The sequence below is a fragment of the Danio aesculapii genome, chromosome 6 (genome assembly GCF_903798145.1).
Source record: "Danio aesculapii chromosome 6, fDanAes4.1, whole genome shotgun sequence".
Taxonomy (NCBI): Eukaryota; Metazoa; Chordata; class Actinopteri; order Cypriniformes; family Danionidae; genus Danio; species Danio aesculapii.
The window spans coordinates 50,629,864-50,651,759 of NC_079440.1; the positions used below are offsets into that span (position 1 = coordinate 50,629,864).

The 21,896-nt window shown below is 35.7% G+C and overlaps 1 protein-coding gene across 1 annotated transcript in view; it reads left to right on the top strand.

Annotated features, from left to right (window-relative positions):
- cttnbp2nla (CTTNBP2 N-terminal like a) overlaps positions 1-19,022 on the top strand; it is a 43,566-nt gene extending 24,544 nt beyond the window's left edge. The window contains exons 3-5 of the mRNA XM_056460456.1: positions 8,960-9,232; positions 12,007-12,114; positions 16,052-19,022. Of these exons, the coding sequence (XP_056316431.1) occupies positions 8,960-9,232; positions 12,007-12,114; positions 16,052-17,032 (1,362 nt within the window). The 3' untranslated portion in view covers positions 17,033-19,022. The remainder of the gene's footprint in view (positions 1-8,959; positions 9,233-12,006; positions 12,115-16,051) is intronic.
- The last annotated feature ends 2,874 nt before the right edge of the window (positions 19,023-21,896 follow it).

Below are 21,896 nucleotides of genomic sequence, written 5' to 3' on the forward strand. Positions count from 1 at the left end.
ACAGGATGTTTCCTTTCTATTTCCAATGTGTTTCTTTAGGGAATACATTACAATTACTTGTAAAAGTTTCCCCCCCATCTTTAAATTGCTTTGTGTATGTTTTTAAAACCCCAAGCTTTCATTTATAATATTTCAGATAATTTCATATAGCATCACCCTCATACTGTACAGTTGAAGTCTGAATTATTAGTCATAATAGTTTATAAGTTAATAATAGCCATAATTGGACATAATAGTTTTAATAACTCATTTCTAATAACTGATTTCTTTTTTCTTTGCCATGATGACAGTAAATAATATTTTACAAGATATTTTTCAAGATACTAGTATTCAGCTTAAAGTGACATTTAAAGGCTTAACTAGGTTAATTAGACAATTTAGGATAATTAGGCAAGTCATAGTATAACAGATTTGTTTTGTAGACTATCGAAAAAATACTGCTTAAAGGGGCTAATAATTTTGACCTTAAAATTAATTTTAAAAAATTAAAAACTGCTTTTATCCTAGCCGAAATACAACAAAAAAAGACTTTCTCCAGAAGAAAAAATATTATAGGAAATACTGTAAAAATTCCCTGCTCTGTTAAACATCATTTGGGAAATATTTGAACAAGAAAAAAAAATGTATTAATAATAATAATAATTTTTGACTTCAACTGTATATTCATTCCTCTGACTTGTTGTTGTTACACATCTAGCAGGCTTTTTACTTAACCCCTGATGAGTAACTGTGATCTGAGAGGGCCATTATCCTTCAGTTTACCTCCATCTATTATCTAACATGCTTGCCTGTAATTTTCAAGCGATCTTAAAGTCAGAGGTTGTATTTTTTAGGTGTGTAGAACAACAGTGGCCCTCCAGGACCAGAGTTGACCACCCCTGCTGTAGACAAAAACACAGCTTTTCCTCTCCTTCTGCTTCAGAGAGTGTTAAACACTCATTCATTGTGTCACGTCTGCATGACGTGCTTATCTGCTCCAGCATCAGAGGTTCACAGAGAGTCAAAGTGTAATGACTAACACTCACGCACCACATTCATCATTGCCAGTGTGTGTTTCTGATAGACCTAGAAGATAGAATTTGTAGATGTAGACATTATTTATGCTTTTAAATTGCATTATGGGACCTTGATCCAACTTTTAACCTTGAAAAGTTCAAAAAAAGGGACTTTTATTAACATTTTTAATAGGGTAAAGTGATATATTGTATGGGTTGGTGTTGTATGTTACAGTGTGAAAACATTGTAATAAACTGCCAGCACATTTTCTGTTATTTCACAAACTTATTTCTCGATATATTATTTATTATACATTATATCATTTAAAACTTCTAAAATGATCAAATCACGAGCAAAAATGGTAAATTCTTTTACAGAACTTATTTAACACCAGCTGGTCTCAATATGATATTTCCAAATGTTTCTCAATGTTGTTTTAAGTGCAAGTCTAATGTTGGTAATGTTCTCATGTATTCTGTAACGATGCATGTATTCTGGGACTGTGACATGATTAAGACATTCTGAAAAGAAATCCACAAATTAGTTCAGAAGATTATTGGTAAACCTTTTGCCCTATCTCCAGTTATTTATCTTCTGTATTGTAAAACTGCTCTCTGTAAAGTTTATTTATAAACTAATTTCGAGAGGATCACTTGCTTATGATTGCTTGCGGCTGGTCCTGCATTATCCAATTTATGATTCACCAATCAGATGATTCCTAAGCCACTATAAACACTCTAAGTTCTATATCACAGCCATCTTCGTTTTGAAGAATCCCCCCTTCCACCCATACTCCACCTTCTTTCCTAGATGGTGAAACATGGTGGCCCAGTGGTTAGCACTGTTGCCTCACAGCAAGAACGTCACTGTTTCTAGTCCTTACCAAGCCAGCCGACGTTTCTGTGCGGAGTTTACATGTTCTCCCCATGCTCACGTGGGTTTCTCCCGGGTTGCCCAGTTTCTTCCCACCGTCCAGAAACATGGAACATAAGTTAATTGACTAATCCAAATCGGCACCATAGACATGCTCCAAGTAAGTAATTTTCTCTTAAGAGCAATCACTATCTGTTCATTAGCTACTAAAGCAGGGGAGTTCTCGAGATCTACCTAAGCTCAAACTCCCCTCTAGCCTTGCAAACAGGAGGGAGCCCCATGCTCGAGGATCTTATGAGCTCAGGGCTCGCTCCCGGGACAGCATGCCAAACAAGCTTTATAATCAATCATCAGCTAAGTGTGAACTCTGGAAACCTTAGTCATGAACTAGAATCTGTGTTACACTTTTGTACAAATGTAGCAAGAAAATGTATTCTTCTGTTGTGGTCCTCTCCTAATATTCCTTCGGTCAATATGTAAATAAATCAGATTGCCATTTTCTTGCCCATAGAAAAACTGATTTATGACTTATGATCATTTCTTGCATATCTGTAATCATCTATGGGAGTTTTTGGAGAATTTATCTTGAAAGACTTTATCACTTAATTACTAGCCGATGGACGATTGTATAATAGATGGCTATATTGTTGTATATGATGACATGACACCTATACCACTGTTCTGTCACTGTAAATCTTTAAATAAATGTTAAAAAAACTCCTAAAATGTCAATTAAAGTCACTTTGTTAATCTGTAAGTTGAATTTTCAGCATCAAAATTCGACAGAGCAAAGACTGAGGTCCCATAACGCAATTCACTACCGTAAATAAAAGGAAAACGCTTGTGATTCATGAAATACAGAAGCTGTTAATAAACAGACATTTTTACAGTGTGCCTCAAATTACAAGGTTATATATTGCTGACTTGAGTAAATCTTTAAAACAAAAACACTCGCACACTTACCAGATGGGCATGCATGTCGGGACTTGAATCCGTCACTCTAAGAGCAGACAAGATGTGCAGATTTGTGGAAAACACAGGGGAAAACTTGCAGTATCCTTCATTCTCTGTGCAGTTTGTTCCACAATTTAGCATCCAGCTATTTCTGTCTCTTTCACCTTTTCATTTCAACAAAATATGCACTCAAAAAAGTGGTGTTGGCTGTTTGTTCAAACTACTAATTGAAAATGAGCTGAAACAACACAATTCTTGAGGTTTTTTTTTCAGACAACTTAATTGTTTTATGTTCAATCTACTCAAATTTGTCAAATCTAATGAGTTAACATAATTCCTTTATGTTGCAGGTGTGGCAAAATGTTAACATTGGACTTTTGAGTGCATGTTTAGATGTATATCCATCTGTGTGTCTTTACCCCTCCCCCTCACATCAATTTTCATACCTCTATTCCCTGTAGACGCCCAGTCCCTTTTCAACAACTCCCTCTCTTAAAGCTTTCAGCTGGGATCACCAAACTTCCATATCATTCCAAACTAGCCTAAATGAGCTGGAGGATTTCTGCATTTTTCTCTTTACATTTGCCTACAACCTCAATTCAACCAAAATTAAGTTTGTAACCTAAAGTAACTTTCCAAACAACTTCTTAGCACCTATATCAATGTATTAACCACATACATAGCACCTACTTAGTAACCACCCAAAACACTCTATAAACCACCTAAAAACTCAAAGACCACTCAACACACCCTTGCAACAAAAAAAAACCTAGGAATCATTTTGAAACAACTCTCTAGCACAGTTGGGAATACCAAAGTAACCACCTGGATTCTCCTTAGCAATAGTCCAAAACAGGGGTTTGTTTCAGAAAACCATCGTTAGCTAACTAAGGTTGCAAGTTTCGTCATTACAAACATAGTTCGTTGATTTGGCGTTTCCCAAATCCATTGCTTCAACGAACATTCACAATCGGTATCGCAAACTTGTAAACTTGTAACAACACCTCTAGAACTGTAGTTAGAAGCATAGTTTCTGGTTTTGTTCAATTCCCAGTTATTCCCCCTATGCCCTATTCATTCAGAAAGTTATGTTTAACGAAAAATGTAACTTGGAATGATTTAAAAAAACTAAAAGTCATCTCTCTTAGGTGTAATTTGCTTTCAAAGTATCTTTACAGTTTAGTTTTAGCGATCTTCATATTGACAATTGTGTTCCCTATGTAGTGCACTTTGAAGACATTTGTGCCATTTTGAACACGGCCGTGGCTCATAACTAGGGCCAGACAGAATCTGCGAATATTTTTTTTGCTATTTCTGCAAAGAATTTTGTCAAAAATCTACGGATCTATGCCAATATTATTTCGGGAGTATCATAACTAAAATCTTAATATATGAAATGAAAAATAATAGCTTTTTAAATGTTATTTAATGGTTCCATCTAGATCCACTTATTTAGTAAACAAAGCAAGTCATTCATATAATATCTCTACTAACAGAGAGAAAATATCACTGATCAAACTGTATTGTAAATAAATCAAATGAACATTTTCATATTAGTCAATAACAATAAGCTGGTTGATGCAACATTCATGTCGATATTGGACTGTGGTGATGTTATCTATATGCATGCTTCGTCTTAAAGTCTGCATGCATTGGATACTGTTTACCATGGCGCACTTCAAGATTTATAACTAATTTTAAATCCCTTACTCATCATTGTGTGCTGTTGTCTGCTTTGTCCATTCGTGGGCTCAAGCATTGGCATATCTTGGGTTTACTCCCATCATATCTCCAGAATTACATTTGTAAAAAACCTGTCCTTAGCTATGGGCTTCGGTCACAGGATATTTATTTACTGTCTGTTCCTAAAGTGCGGACTGAGATGGGAAAAAACAAACAAAGTTGCAGTTTAAAGAGTTGATTTCACTGAATGCTTTTTAAAAGACTTTAAATGATTTAGAAATTGAAACACAGGCTTATAGATGTTGTGAATAGTTTGTTTGTCAATGTGTGATTCATGTTAACTCTTATTTGTTTTTGTTTGTTAGACCCATGTGACATGTGTGCTTCCTAATCATGGCCAGGACGCTCTTGTAAAAGAGACTTTTAATCTCAATGTGTCTTTCCTGGTAAAATAAAGGTTATAATAATAATAATAATAATAATAATATAATAATAATAATAATAATAATAATATTACTGAAATTAATTTAAAAACTCAATAAATATAAATGTACACACATTTACACAAGTAAATAAATAGACTCAATGGGCTAGAAATCTGTGGATATCTGCATGTGTGCACAGATTCCGTGTGGGCCTAGTCATAATGAAAGCTATAGGTGACCTATTATTTAAAAGCGGAGTTTAGGCTATTTTACGTCTCCAAAGCTTGAGAAAACAAAAAGCATAGCATACGTTAATGCAATTATTTATAGTGGGTTATTTATTAAAAAATGTATCTGCACTGTTTATGACATTGGCCTGTTAGTTGTTAGTGGTTTGAATGTCAAGTAAACTTAAAAAAATAATAAAATAAATAAACAATATCCTACTTAATATTAATAATGATTATTATTATCATTAAAATTATTAATTATTAATAATTAAAATTATAAGTATTACATTTTTTTCATTTCCTAATAAACTGTCTATTAATATTATTATACTGTAAACTAGGCCTACAGCCATTAACGATTTATATGATTTATATATGAGATTAGAATTCGTGTTAGCTTAGTGATTTTATATAGAGTATTCTCAATAATATTTGTAAAGGAAATAAATATAGGTCCTATATGTGTTTTGTGCGTGTAAAACAATATAATTTGCACAAAAAATTACAGGGGTTTTCTTTAAAGAAGTTTTACTCCGCCCCATTTAGAGCGTCATTATGGGAGTTTTACGTAATAACTAACGTGGTTCAAATGATGGATCTGAGACAGAGAAACTGCTGTTTTGGGAAACACTCGTCTCTACATCGTTCTTTTCCCAAACGATGCATCATACTATGATAGTTCAGCCATGAGGTGTGGTTGTAGTTGTTTGGGAAACGCACCCCAGTATAACCCCCACACCTTAACAACAACTTAGCAATCATCCAGGACTCCCTAGCAACCATTAAACACACTCTCGTAACCACCCAGCAAAACCTTTATATCTAGTAACTAACATTTCCCTAGTAACAACCTAACAGCACCTGGCAACCCTTGATAACCTGTGTACTAACAATCTTTTTTCTGCTGTTTGGTCTTATATTGTCAACACTACTTGAACCATGTTAAATATGATTTTTTTGTTGTCCTAGCTATCAGTGACTCTCTCTCTCCGCTTTTTAGTTCAGTTACGTTCCCTATCCTTGTGTTTTTTTTTCTGGGTCAAATGAGTGCTTTTAGTTCAGAGTCATTTCAGGAGGGATTAAATTACTCAAGCTGGAAACTTTTTTTGGTGTCCCATTTGCTGCATCGACCCTACCTAGACTGAAGTGATTGTTTCAACCCTATAAGGACCCCTTGCTTGACCTCTTCTTAAAACAACAAACACTGGGAACTGAACGCGCACACACATACACACACACACACACACACACACACACACACACACACACGCACACACACACACACACACACACACACACACACACACATATATATATACAGAGCCTTAGAGAATGGTTTATGTTGCTTTTGGCATGGTCATATGCTCAGTATCATCTCATTTCCTGTTTAGAAAGTAAGTATGGACAGAGCGTGTCTGTGAAAAAGAGGAAAGTGGAGGCTGCTTTACAAGGCCTGTGAGCAAGCGCCTAAAATTAACACTTCCCAAGTGCCATATGAAAGTAGCAATCAGTATTAGTGAGTTTATGAATGTGGAATGGTGCTTTTTAAATATCTCTAAATATGATATTTGATGTGCAGCACTGTGATGTTTTTATATGAGCAGCTCACGATCGCAGTGTTTTCACTGTCTCTGATTGGTTTGGTTTGCTTACAAGATACTTTTGAATTTTTAAATTCTAACATGTGGCAAACATCTTCCTATGTTAGTAATGAGAAATGTTTATAATGCTGTGTTCACACCAGACGCTGCTGGCAGATAAATCGTGCTATTGGCGCGTTAATAGACATGTGAACATTTTGAGTTTACTCGCTTCGCACGTCCAATTCACTTCACAATAGACACAGATAGGCGGGGCTTCTGTCTGCTCGGCGACTCTAGCTTCGTTGCTAAATAGCTAACAGAGTTTAGTTCAGAGTTTCCAACTCGAGTGCGTCATTCGTGCCACCTCAAGCCTCATTCACACTACAAGCGGCTTGCAGGAGCAAAGCAACAATCGACCATTCAACGGAGAGTGAGCGACTTCCGGCGACCTCCGTCTACGCAAATGACAGCAACTGTTGATGACCAGGTGGGTGTGTTGAGCGATGCGACAAAGTTAAGAATCCTTCAACTTTATGCAAATGAAGAGAGACTTTCTTGAGCGACAGCCAATAGGAGCACCAGTAGAGCTCACGTGATCCTCTCTCAGTTCACTCAGAGGCCGGTTGTATTCGTGCTGTATATACCTACACAGACCTGTGTTTGTAGCAGGTCACCACCCAGAGCGATAGGCAGCTACAAAGTCGCTCGTAGTCTGAATGAGGCATCAATCACATGTAAATCACTCGCGATTGTCTCTTTCGCGTCTGGTGTGAACGCAGCATAAATTTGTACTTAGCACTTATTAATCACTCAGAATGCAAATAGAAGTTTCTTTGTAATGCGTTTGCTTAAATAAAAACTAGTTTAATGTTTGAATGCTAAAAAACAACCTTAAATATTAGATTTGTAATATTCTGTTATATAAAACAATATAATTATCTAAATTCATATTATTATGATTGTTGTTATTATTATTATTATTATTAATAATAATAATAAACACTTTACATTAAATAGTATTACAATGAAATGTTTTGTTTTGTTGCATTTTATCATTTTAGTTAATTAATTAAACAAATTAGATGTATTTGTTTATTTTTCTGCCTGTTATTTATTTATTTATTTATTTTTACTGAAATAATGCACTTATAGTTTCTTGGCCGGTAAAGAAATGTATGTTAATATTATTAAACATCTCACATTACATAGTTTTACATTCATTCACTCATTTTCTTTTCGGCTTACTCCCTTTATTAATCTGGGGTCACCACAGCGGAATGAACCGCCGACTTATTCATGTGCCCTTCCAGCTGCAACCCATCTCTAAGAAATATCCATTCACACTCATACAATTTAGCTTACCCAATTCACCTATACCGCATGTCTTTGGACTGTGGGGGAAACCGGAACACCAGGAGAAACTGCACACGAACACGGAGAACATGCAAACTCCACACAGAAACGCCAACTGACCCAGCCGAGGCTCGAGCCAGCGACCTTCTTTCTGTGAGGCGACAGCACTGCCACTGCGTCACCCATAGTTTTACAATGAAACTTAATTGTTTTGTTGCATTTTTATCATTAATTCTTTTTCTTTTCGGCTTAGTTGCAGCGGAAGAGCGGATGCCCTTCCAGCTGCAACCCATCAGCGGGAAACACCCATACACCCATTCACACACATACACTGACAATTTAGCTTACCCAATTCACCTAAAGCATATGTCTTTGGACTGTGGGAGAAGCTGGAGCACCCGGAGGAAACCCACAGAAATGCCAACTGACCCAGCCGGGACTCGAACCAGCGAGCTTCCCACTGCGCCGCACACATTTTTATCATTTTATCATCAAATTAGATGCATTTGCCTATTTTACCACCTGCTATTTATTTATTATTTTTTTCTGAAATAATGCAGGGTTTCTTGGCCGGTAAATAAATATAAATAAATATAATTTACCAACTATTAACAGGTTTGGCTAAATGTTTGATGCTCAGTCCACAGAAGTTACTGTTTTGAATGCAAGCAATGAAAATAACCCACAAATTCCCCTTAATATACTAAAATAACAGCTCTCAGATCATCTTTTTTTCATGTAAAAAGATGTAAAATTCAATTTCCCATCACATCTTTAAACACTAATGTGCAGAAATGTCCATAAATCGAATAAACCCTAAATATGAACAAATAAACCCCTCTTTTTCTCTCTTGTGCTACAGGCCCAGCACAAAGATTCATATGTGTGTGAGCGATACGGCAAATACAACCTGAGCGACCCATTTCTGGCCCTGCAGAGAGACAGCGAGACCCTCCAGAGCTCCAGCCAGACAAGAGAAGACAGAGCGAGTTCATCCCAGAGACGGGATGGGGTCTGTGGGACCAAGGCTCGTTCGGATCCTTTAGCGGTGCTGAAGCTGGTGGTGGGACACTGCAGGCGGATGCAGGAGAAGATGCTGAAACAGCTGGCGGCTGCAGAGAACAGACACAGGAGGGTGAGTTTATCCTCCACATACTCTGAGATTTAATACATTGTGATAATAAACATGCACTGATATCGTGGGCACTTTAAAATATGTGAATAATTATTCAACTTTTAAAATTTTAGAGGGTCTATATATTCAGATTGCTGAATTTGAGGATGCTTGAAGATTTTAAAAAGAGTTTGAAATATTTTTCAAACATTAACATTTTCACATTAACCTGGCCTATGACATTGAAAGTAATCTACGTATAGGCTAGGGCTGCACTACGTTGGAAAAATCTTACAATGCGATGTTTTGTTTTGCTGTCATATGATATCAACTGGGATGATCAAGTTATTTTCTATGTAATGCATCTGCTTAAATTAGAATAAATTACAAGTATATAAAGCAAGAATAAAAATGAAGTAAACAGTGCTTTATGCTTTTCTGGGAAGTGTATCATATTCAAGTGCAGGAATTGAACAATCAAACATAAAATAACATAATATTTATATATAATATATATATATATATATATATATATATATATATATATATATATATATATATATATATATATATATAAAATTTATTTTATTTTATTTAATAATATCTTAATCTTTTAATTCTCAATAAATAATCTAATCCTGCAATATGACTAGTGTGGATACACACATTGTGATATCAATGCTCAAACAATATACTGTTCAGCCCTAGTATAGTCCTTATGTGCATGAATTTCATGGTTTCTGCTACATTCATTCTTCCATGGTGGGGCGCCACACCAAAATTGATCCCGCCACAGCTACATCACAGCTTTTCATTCAAATCATTCAGTCGTTGTTTTTTAATAGCGGGTTATAATCGCACCAAAATGTATTAAAAGGTAAGAAAATTATAACAGCGCAAACTTTTCTGTAACCGTAGTAGTGCTGTGCGTTATTTGTTTAACCCTTTAAGGTGACATCCTGACTGACTGACTGACTGACTGACAGGTGCGTGATGCGTGAGGCCAGCAAACATGACGTAGCTTTCAGATAAGATAAACAGTTTCTATAATCATACTTTATTTATAGATAAAGATCTATGGTTTTGCTTGCAAAGACTTTATCTTGCTGGAGTTTATAGCCGTTTCACTTTACTTCAGGATGCATTAATGCCGCTTTGTAGGTCTATTGGAGACATTCATAAATATTCCTAGCAAATCTAATTAATGTTGGAGACATACTCGTTACATAAACGTGCTAAATCGCACTTAAGCGTACAAGCAAATCTGCACTTGAGCAGCGTATATTTGGAAAAGTTGTGCACGAACAGAGGAAATCGGCGGGCAAGCAGAGATCCGCATGCTCGTATTACATAAATGCAATCTTGACTTGTAATACTACGCTCACGACATTTGTCATTGAAATAACGCCACAGGTAGTTGATGGATCTCTGTAAAAGTCTGCTGCCACAGCTGGAAAAAATCTTAGAGGAAACACTGAATTCTGTATAGTAAGGTTCTATTTGTTAACATCAGTTTAAGTAAACCAGAGATGCTAAAATTAGGTCTTAGTTAATATCTTAGTTATTATCACTCAATAAAACGATTACAACTTTTGATTTTAATGTGTTATTAGGCATTGACTAAGAAATTAAATGGCCCATGGTAACCTTTGATTTGGCCTGTCATCCGATCTGAGAAGAGAGTGAGAATGATGGGAAGATTGGTGCGAATGCTTTCACCAGAGTTTTAACGTAACTTTTTATTTGTTTGTTTAATTGTTGAGCTACAAAAAAGCAAACTGATAATAAATGTTATATACTTCTATAAATAAATAAATAGTCATTATAATATTTAATATTGTTTTTAATTATAATAACATACTTGTTTTGTAAATGTTTTGTAAATATTATTAATAATAAATCCAGTAAAATGTATAATAAATAAATAAATAAAGGTTCATTCAAATATTTGGGATAATAAATTAACAATAAATCATGAATAATATTATGTATATATATGTTTTGCATGAATATGTTTTTAAAAAAATGTAAATACTGTCACTCGAAGGATCATCGAACAAACCATTATGAACTCCATTGTGTTATAAATGGGATTGTTTGTTTTTATTGTAAGAAGTTCATTTTAAAATGTAAAAAAAATATACATAATTATTGCAATTAATACAATTAAATTGTTTTTTTCAGTTTTTTTTATATTAATAAATTAGTTTGGCAACTTTAATATAATCGTTTGGTTTATTTACCTTCGGCTCACCACCCTCAACAAAGTTTGGCCCTTCATAAGAAAAAGTTTGCACATGATGAAAAATCATAAATCAAAAATCATAATTGTTTAATTAAATGTTAATAACCAATTAAGTTCAGTTGTTGTTGTTTTTTTAACACATATCTATAATATTGCTATTTCGCTCTGTTGATTTTAATCCATTAACTAATGTTTACCAGTGAGACTTTACTGTAGTGTTACCTGTTAGACTTTATAATCAGTTTGCAGTTGAATTTGTTTAAAATATTTAAACACATATATATAATAAAACAATACACTAAGCTTTATTTGTTATTATACCTGTTAAAGTAATCTTTTTTGCAGCCTAGGTCAACATCGTGATAATACCATATATCATGAAGCCTAGCAGAAGCCTAGTTTATACTGTATAACAGCCACTGTCTTCAATACTCATAATGCTCATTTCAATTGGATTTAGCAGAGTGTGTATCAGGTTAAGAAGAGATTGGATTGGTTTATCATCAGCTCATGTTTCTGTCATTCTGTCGCCCCTGTGTGGCGGGTTCAGGTCATTGCTGATCTGGAGGAGGAGAAGAGGAAGCACGCTGAAGATACAGCGGAAGGAGATGACGTCACTTACATTCTGGAGAAGGAGCGAGAGCGCCTCCTGCAGCAGGTAAACTGTCATCTTGATTTGAGTTACTGCTAGGGAACAGGCTTTAATCCAAATCTAGCAGAGCGTTTTTGGTTTGTTAAAATACACATTTATTATGAGTACTTATAGATGGTATGATGTTTCCCTTTTTTCCCTTACCTTCATGTATCTTTTGATTTATTTACGTATTTATTTTTAAGAATTATTATAATTTCATATTATTATTTTGCATAATATTTTATATGCATATATTTATACATACATTTCTACCAAAAAATGTTTAATTATTATTTTTCTTATTAAAAAATCCAATTAAGCATTGAGTTATCAAATATGTACATTTTTGCAAACTATATGAAAAATAATATAGAGCCCTGAGAAAATGTCAACGTCTTTGGGGTGATTTTCTAGTTTATTACATAAAAACTCTGTTTATTGCATAAAAAAAGTATGTTTAATATAAAAATGATCAAACTACAGATATTTTAAAAAAATGTTATTGCTGATTTATTTTAAATTTTTTTGCCTTTTCAAAATATTAAACTCTCTAACTGCCCCACCAAGAAAAACTAAATTTAGACTGCATTTCTTAGCTCCTAATGTCACTAGTTATGCACCCAATGCATTTTTTCCAACACATCCTTTTATTTCTAAAATATCAACTTCCAAATGGTTGAAATGTCAGTTTATGGTTAAAGTACCGGAATTAATACATATACTATCAAAATCAGAAATTTTGAAGTGTAAGATTAATTTATTTAAAAACAATCAAAATATTTTGAATAGTAAATCATCTTTCTCCTCGTGTTGGCGTGGGTTTCCTTCTAATGCTCCGGTTTCCCCCATAAGTCCAAAGACGTGCTGTAGGTGAATTGGGTAAGCTAAATAGTCCGTAGTGTATGTATGTGAATGGAAGTATATGGGTGTTTCCCAGTGATGGGTTGCAACTGGAAGGGCATCCAAAGTCCGAATTATTTGCCCCCCTTTGAATATTTTTTTCTTTTTTAAATATTTCCCAAATGATGTTTAACAGAGCAAGGAAATTTTCACAGTATGTCTGATAATGTTTTTTCTTCTGGAGAAAGTCTTATTTGTTTTATTTCAGCTAGAATAAAAGCCGTTTTTAATCTTTTTAAAACCATTTTAAGGTCAATATTATTAGCCCCTTTAAGCTATTTTTTTCAATAGTCTACAGAACAAACCGTCAATATATCAATATACAATAACTTGCCTAATTACTCTAACTTGCCTAGTTAACCTAATTAAGCTAGTTAAGCCTTTAAATGTCACTTTAAGCTGTATAGAAGTGTCTTGAAAAATATCTAGTCAAATATTATTTACCATGGCAAAGATAAAATAAATCAGTTATTAGAGATGAGTTATTAAAACTATTATGTTTAGAAATGTTTTGAAAAAATCTTCTCTGCGTTAAACAGAAATTTGGGAAAAAATAAACAGGGGGCTAATAATTCTGACCTCAACAATTAGTATTCAAGTAAGTTAATCCACTAAATTTGCTTTGTTTGTTTTGTCACCCCTTTTACCTCTAAATTGCTATGAGGGAATGATAGAAAAAAGCCCCGCCCCCTACTCAATATTCAGTTTCAGTTGGAAGTACATCAACATACTGAAATATGTCTCTGCAACTTCCAGTTCATTAATTTTTTAATTTTCCTCCGGCTTAGTCCCTTATTTATCACAGCAGAATGAACCGCCAACTATTCCAGCATATGTTTTATGCAGCGGATGCCCAACCCAGTACTGGGAAACACCCATACACTTTCGCATTCACACACACACTTATATACAATGGCCAATTAAGTTCATCCAATTCACCTATAGCACACGTGTTTAGAATGTGGGGGAAACCGGAGAACCCGGAGGAAATCCACGACAACATGGGGAGAACATGCAAACTCCACACAGAAATGCCAACTGGCCCAGCCGTGAGTCGAACCAGTGACCTTCTTGCTGTGAGGTGCAAACCACTGAGCCACCATGCCGCCACTTCTAGTTAACTTTAATCTAACAAGATTTGCCAAAAGTGAATTCTACCTGATGTAAAACCATTAAAAATGCTTAAGATAAAAAAAAAATCAATTAATTTATCAAGAATACAAGAAATACAACAAAAGTGTCAGTAAAAAAACATTTATGATGGTACAAATCATTTCTGTTTCAAATAAATGTTCATTTGAATCTCAAGGATCATGTGATAATCAAGACCGGAGTAATTGGTGCAGGTCATTCAGCTGTGCCATCACAAAAATAATAGGTTGTTTTCACATGATGTCATTGATGATGCGTGAGACTCAGATGGAGGGCAGGAAGTGATTCTTTTACATAGGAATCGCTATCAGAACATCAAAATATTTCTGTTTCATGTTCATAATTGTTTAAATCAGCAAATTAAGAAATGCCAAACAGCTTTTATAGACTTCCAAAAGTTTTTGCTCAAAAAGGGAAGAAAGTTCAAGAAACTGGCTGAAAAACTGAAGAAAAGGCGGCATGTACTGACATTTTTTCCATAGGCTACATCCATGTGTATAAACTTTTTTTTGAACGCGATAATTTGACAGCAGCAGTAAAGGTTATATTCAGGCTTAGCTATGTGTATAAATATGTTAATGTGTTATGTAAAAACCAGATACAAACACCACACTTAGACAAAATCCAGGAGAATATAATGTACTCTGCCATGTGACCGCTGTAATGAAATCTCCATCTTGTTTTGCAATAATCCAAGTCTTTACTGGCGTTTTGGTGGAATAAACAACCATAACGTTGACGCCTACAGTATATGTGCAGCAGCGGTGAATGTTTGTTCATGGTAAGATTATCGACCGAACAAAAAAGAAGTGCAACCCTTGCGACAAAACTAGACGGTTATTATTGTGGAGCACTTTTCCCCTTTACAATGTAGACTATGCGTCTACGCTTTTGTATGCTTTCATTATTGTATGCTTTTCGTTATTTCGTGATGTCTGGAAGATATTCGCATGGGGGAAAACTACAGTAATTTATAATAAACATGTTTTTGAACCACAAAGTAAAGTGTATAATTTGTAAAACTCTTTGTTAATGAATGCTACCGAATACTGTAGCATAGTAAACTGATAAACTGTAATCAATACTGTAATGTTAGTGTAAACTGCTGCGTTGTGATGGTGTATAATTATAGCGTAGAAAACTAAAGCCTATTGAATAATTTGTTTATTACTACAGTTGTGTTGTAATAATTATATTGTTGCTGTGGTACAACAGTTTAATTCATGAAATTATCTGTAGTATGCTTTCAAACACTGTAGTATTTATTGTTTCATGTAACGTGAGAGCTTATACAGTATCTACCGCCTCGATGACAGGCACAAATACTTTAGTTCAGTAGAGAACTCGTCCCTCTTCATGATATAAGGATCATGCCCAACATATTTAGTTATTTTCTATTTATATCTCCTTTGAACTATGGTATAAATCGCAAATATACAGACTTTCCTCTGTCTCCCATTCAGTTTTGTACTTCCTGCCCTCCATCTGAATTTCACGTGTCACCAGAACCCAATAGGATCTGGATGCAGCCTCTATGATGAAAGCTGAGATTGCATTACACAGCGATGCAATGTCAGAGGCAATGCACTCAAATGGAGCGAGTGACGTCACTGTGAGGGGTAGGGTTGGGGTTAGGTGAGCCCATTAAAAAGCATTGGATGCAGCTCAGATTGCACTGCACCAGGTATGCATCCAGACCCCTCACCTGATTGAAAACAACCTATAAGTTCGCAATTTTTACTCCATTTTTAAAACAAATACAGCCTTGTTGAGCAGAGAGATTTTTTAAATCATTATAAACCGACCCCAAAATTTTAACATCACTGTTAAGTTTTTGTTTTCTTGTAAATGTGTAAATCTGTCGACGTATTTCCAACTAATTTGTTTATTTTTGTACACATGTGTATAGTTGGAGTTTGAAAAGTCGAAGACGTCCCGGATGGAGCGGGAAAACAAGCGGCTGCACGATCAGCTGGAGGAGCAGCGAGTCCAGCATAAACAGCTCATGACGGCACTGAGTCGGGAGTGCAAACGCTCCGGCACCCGCGCTCACGAGGAGTCCCATCGTGCCACCGAACTCAGCCAGCGACTCGAGCGTGAGCGAGCTGCCAGTCACACTCTGAGGGCGGAGCTTGAGGAGGAAAAGAAGAGGGCGATGCAGATGGAGGCGAGACGAGAAGAGCTGCTGGCCGAGTTCGACACTGTAAGAGAACAGCTCGGGCTGAGATTACGAAAAGAGGAAGCACGCTGTAACGCACTACAAGAAGAACTAGAGACGTTGAGGAAAGAGACAACAGATTCAGTCAATGGCCACCACGTTTCTATGGTGGAAGATGTTGAGAAGCAGAGTTTGTTAAGCAATGGGACCAATTCACAAGCCTCTCAATCACCAGATATACAAGCTGCATATCAGGCCGGCATCCACCAGCGCTTCCACGCAGCCCGTCACAAGTTTCAAGGCACAAGTGATCAAGATCCTAACACCATTTCTTCTCCTATAAACAGTCCACATGACATTTCGCCTTGTCCAACTTCACCAGATATCATTTCTTCAAAACAAGCCACCCGTGGCACCATGCTAAGTCGCTTTAGCACTCCTCAAAGTCCCAGCAAATCAACATCCTCAAACAGTTCTCCTTTCGGCACTGATTATCGTGCCGTGGTCCAGTCTGGGATGTTGTCTCCTACTATCAGGTCTCCGACTATTCCCAGAGCGGACAGAGGGATCCCGCCTCCAATCCCACCCAAAAAACCAGGCCTGGCCGAAACGCCGCCTTCTCCTGCCACCCTACGAGCTGCTCATGTTGCTCATATGACTGTCGGTTGTGGACGCAACAGCAACTCAGAGAGCAGCAAAGAACCAGATCTGATGCTGTCATCTAGCGGCTAGCAAGCGCAAATGAACAACTCGATCCTGTCAAACACTGTTGATTTTTTAAGGGACGTTTCCAGGTTTTGAAATAATATTTGGTAACACTTTACTATCTTAATAAACTAGTAATTAGCTGTTTATTAATAGTTAGTAGGGTAGAAATTGGGATTAGGTTTTGGATAGGATTGAGGATGCAGAATAAGGTCATACTTTATAACTACTAATGAACAGTTCATATCTTAATAATAGGCAGGTAATAAGCCGGTAGTTAATAGCATGAATTGTGACCCAAACTAAAGTGCTACCAAATATTTTAGAAGCATATGTTTATGTAACTCTGTACTTTTAGTATATTTCGTTCAAGGCATGTTGATTATGTGCATAATTACATTGTGTTTAGTCATTTATTATGAGAATAATCATCATTTTATTACTGACAATCACCAGCTTCTGTAGATAGTTTTATATATTGTTATTCTGCCAGATATTTATATATATTTACACTACAAATAAAGCGTTTGGGTTCACTAAGTCACTTAGTTTACTAAGTTTTAAAAAAAAAATCTGATATAATGCTGCAAAATTGATTTCTATTTTAATTAAATGTAAATAATTCTGAAAAAAGTGTTACAGTTTCCAAGCAGCACACCTGTTTTCAACATCAATAATAATATTATCAAATATCTTTTGAGCACCATGTTGGCATATTATAATGATTTCTGAAGGAGATCATTATAATATGAAAAATATATATATATATATGAAAAATGATGCTGAAAATTCAGCTTTGATGACAGTAATAAATGTGACCCAGGACCACAAAACCAATCAAAAGTGCCAAGTTTTGGAAAATGAGATGTATTTATTTTCTCATAGTTAAGCTTTCCATTGGTACACTGTAAAAAAAAAATCCTGGTTGTCTTAAATTTTTAAGCTGAATCAAATTAGAGTCCATTGAACTTATATTATGTTAAACTGACTTAAAACAGCTCGCATAATTTTAATAAAATTAAGTTAGAACATGATTAACTTTTAGTTTATTAAGTTACAATGACTTAAAATATATGCTGTCAGGACTAATTGATCATATAATTGTTTACAGGGTAGATGCATTGTTATGATAGGACAATATTTGGCTGAGATAACATCTATTTAAAAATCTGGAAACTGAGGGTTCAAAAAAAATCTAAATACTAAGAAAATCGCATTAATTAAAATCACACACTAATCAAAAAATGGGTTTTGATATATTTACAGTGGGAAATTTGCAAAATATCTTCAAGTAACATGATATTTACTTAATATTGTAATGATTTAATTTAATTAATAATTTTGACCATTACAACAACTTGACCAAACTATTGCCAAAAATAGACGCGTACAACATAAGACTGGTTTTGTTGTCCACAATCACAAATTACATTTTAAAATAATTTAAAATGGAAAGAAATTGCTTAGGTTTGTATAATATTAACAAATTAAGCCTTAGAAATGTTCAGAAATTATTAAACAATGCAATTGTGCACATAATTTTATATCTGAAAACTGTATCCTTCTCCATCATCTAGTTTATACACTGAAGTATATTTAACATACAGCATGTGCAAACAGTCCTTTACTTTTTCCATTGTTTTTGTATATCTCAAGGTATTGGATATTTAGCCTGAATATTCCCATCTCACTCAGCAGTTTATATCACTTTATAATGTTCTGTTATGTTTATCTTGTACGTTTGTATCCATTTTGTGATATAATTGATATTTTTATAACCGTTATCATTTTTAGATTCTTCGTTACTCTTGTAGATGAGCTGGAACATTTATATATATATATATGTACTGCCTAAAGCCAGCCAGCAGGAGGCACTGGGTGGTCAAGATACACTATCACCCATCCTCAGCTATATTTGGAAAATAATCTTAGCTTACTGCACAGCATACACTATATACTCTCTTATATTTTTTTAAACATAGTATGAGAAATAAAGTTATTTTGAGATTTAATCCAATTCTGTGTATGAGTGTGTTATTTAGAGTCTGCCTGTAATCAAAATAATAGAAATGGATGGTCAAGTCAGGCACGCAGCATATAAAGTATTCGTTTAAAGGCTAAAATCAAAGAACAGTGGTGACAAGGGGCTTTCAAAATATTGTGTGTATTTTTGTGTATTTCATTTAGTATGTAACTGATTATTATACGGGGTGACATGGTGGCTCAGTGGTTAGCACTGTGCCCTCACAGCAAGAAGGTCACTGGTTCGAGTCCCAGTTGGGTCAGTTGGCATTTCTGTGTGGAGTTTGCATGTTCTCCCCGTGTTGGTGTGGGTTTCCTCCAGCTGCTCCGGTTTCTCCCACAGTCCAAAGACATCCGTTATAGGTGAATTAAATAAACTAAATTGGTCGTAGTGTATGTGTGTGAATGAGTGTGTATGGATATTTACTAGTACAGCATTGCAGCTGGAAGGGCATCTGCTGAGTAAAACATATGCTGGATAAGTTGGCAGTTCATTCCGCTGTGGCGACGACTGATGAATTAAGGGACTAAGCCGAATGAAAATGGGGGGAAACCGGAGCACCCGGAGGAAACCTACGCCAAAACGGGGAGGACATGCAAACTCCACATAGAAATGCCAACTAACGAGCAACCTTCTTGTTGTGTGAACCACTGAGCCACCGTTGCTCCCTCATTTCTTATCATGTAAAATATAACACAATTTAGTATGATCACTTTTATAAGAATAAGTATACTGTTTCATGTCTACATATAGAGTTGAAGGCAAAATTAATCACTTTTTAATTCTATTTCTCATATACAACACATTTTTCAAACAATAGTTTTAATAACTCATTTCTAACAAGTTTCTTTTGCCATGACAGTACATAATATTTTACTAGTTAGCTTGCAACATACTATAGTATTCAGCTTAAAGTGGAATTTAAAGACTTAATTAGGTTAACCAAACAAGGTAGGTTATTTAAGCAAGTCATTGGACAACAGTGGTTTGTTTAATAACCAATTAAAAATATCTTAAGGAGTACAATGTAACATTAAAAATATATATTTACAATTACTACTATATAACTTTTCAGTTTAAAAAAATCCTTTGTCTTTTAAACATACATTTCTATTCATTTGTAATAATAATTTTGCCTTTAACTGTATGTGTCTATGCAGTCACTGGCCACTTTATTAGGTACACCTTACTAGTATCGGGTTGGACCCCTTTTTGCCTTCAGAACTGCCTTAATCCTTCGTGGCATGATGCCAATCTCGCGTTCCACCACATCCCAAAGGTGCTCTATTGGACTGAGTACTGGTGACTGTGGAGGCCATTTGAGTACAGTGAACTCATTGTCACGTTTAAGAAACCAGGCTGATTCGCGCGCTATAACATGGCGCATTATCCTGCTGAAAGTAGCTATCAGAAGATGGGTACACTGCGATCATAAAGGGATGGACAGAGTCAGCAACAATACTCAGTTAGGCTGTGGCACTGACACGATGCTCAATTGGTACCATTACACCACCACCACCAGCCTGAACCGTCGATATAAGACAGGATGGATCCATGCTTTCATGTTGTTGACGCCAAATTCTGATTCTACCATCTGAATGGCAAAGCAGAAATTTAGACTCATCAGACCAGGCAACGCTTTTCCAATCTTCTGTTGTCTAATTTTGGTGAGCCTGTTTGAATTTTGGCCTCAGTTTCCTGTTCTTAGCTGACAGGAGTGGCACCCGGTGTGGTCTTCTGCTGCTGTAGCCCATCTGCCTCAAGGTTGGACATGTTGTGCGTTCAGAGATGCTCTTCTGAATACCTCAGTTGTAACGAGTGGTTATTTGAGTTACTGTTACATTTCTATCAGCTGAATCAGTCTGGCCATTTTCCTCTGACCTCTGGCATCAACAAGGCATTTGCGCCCACAGAACTGCCGCTCACTGGATATTTTCTCTTTTTCTGACCATTCTCTGTAAACCCTAGAGATGATTGTGCTTAAAAATCCCAGGAGATCAGCAGTTTCTGAATACTCAGACCAGCCCGTCTGGCACCAACAACCATGCAATGTTCAAAGTCACTTAAATCACCTTTCTCCCCCATTCTGATACTCAGTTTGAACTGCAGCAGATCGTCTTGACCATGCCTACATGCCTAAATGCATTGACTTGCTGCCATGTGATTGGCTGATTAGAAATTTGCATTAACATTAACAGTTAGACAGGTGTACCTAATAAAGTGGCCGGTGAGTGTATATATCTACTGGAAAGAAAAAAATAAAGGAAGAAATAATATTTCTCAGCTAATTAGAAAATGTATTACACGTTAAAAATGCTGCTTATTTAAAATGACAATACTTCAGATTGTTTTCGGATAGCTACATTTTTTAATATTCAATCCACATTAATTTGTTACTTTAGCTTTGTGTTGGGACAGCATGAACCCTGCATTTTAACAGTGACAACAGTCACCAGTCATTAAGCAAAAATCCAAGTCTCCCATTAGTCTAATAATGAAGATGTTTATAAAGTGTTACCCTATGTGTGGCGTCATGCTGAACTCATGATATGGAACACTCACTTCAAGTTCAATATTACATGCCTTAGTCATTGTATGATTCACATTGTAAATGTTATAATAACAGAGGGACAAGCGACCCCTAGATCCTCCAGCATCTGCTGTCTCAAGCGCAGATACAAAGCGTGTGAAAAATGTGTGTGCATCACAAGCATCCATGTGAGACTAACAGGAGCGGGGATCACAGTTTAACCAGCCAGGAGCCTCTCCCTAAATCCTAAATCCCCTCTTTATGTGTGTGTATATGTGTGTGAGTGTGTGTGGCCCGGGAAACAGAGAGGCAAACACGCATGAAGTATGTGCCACTCT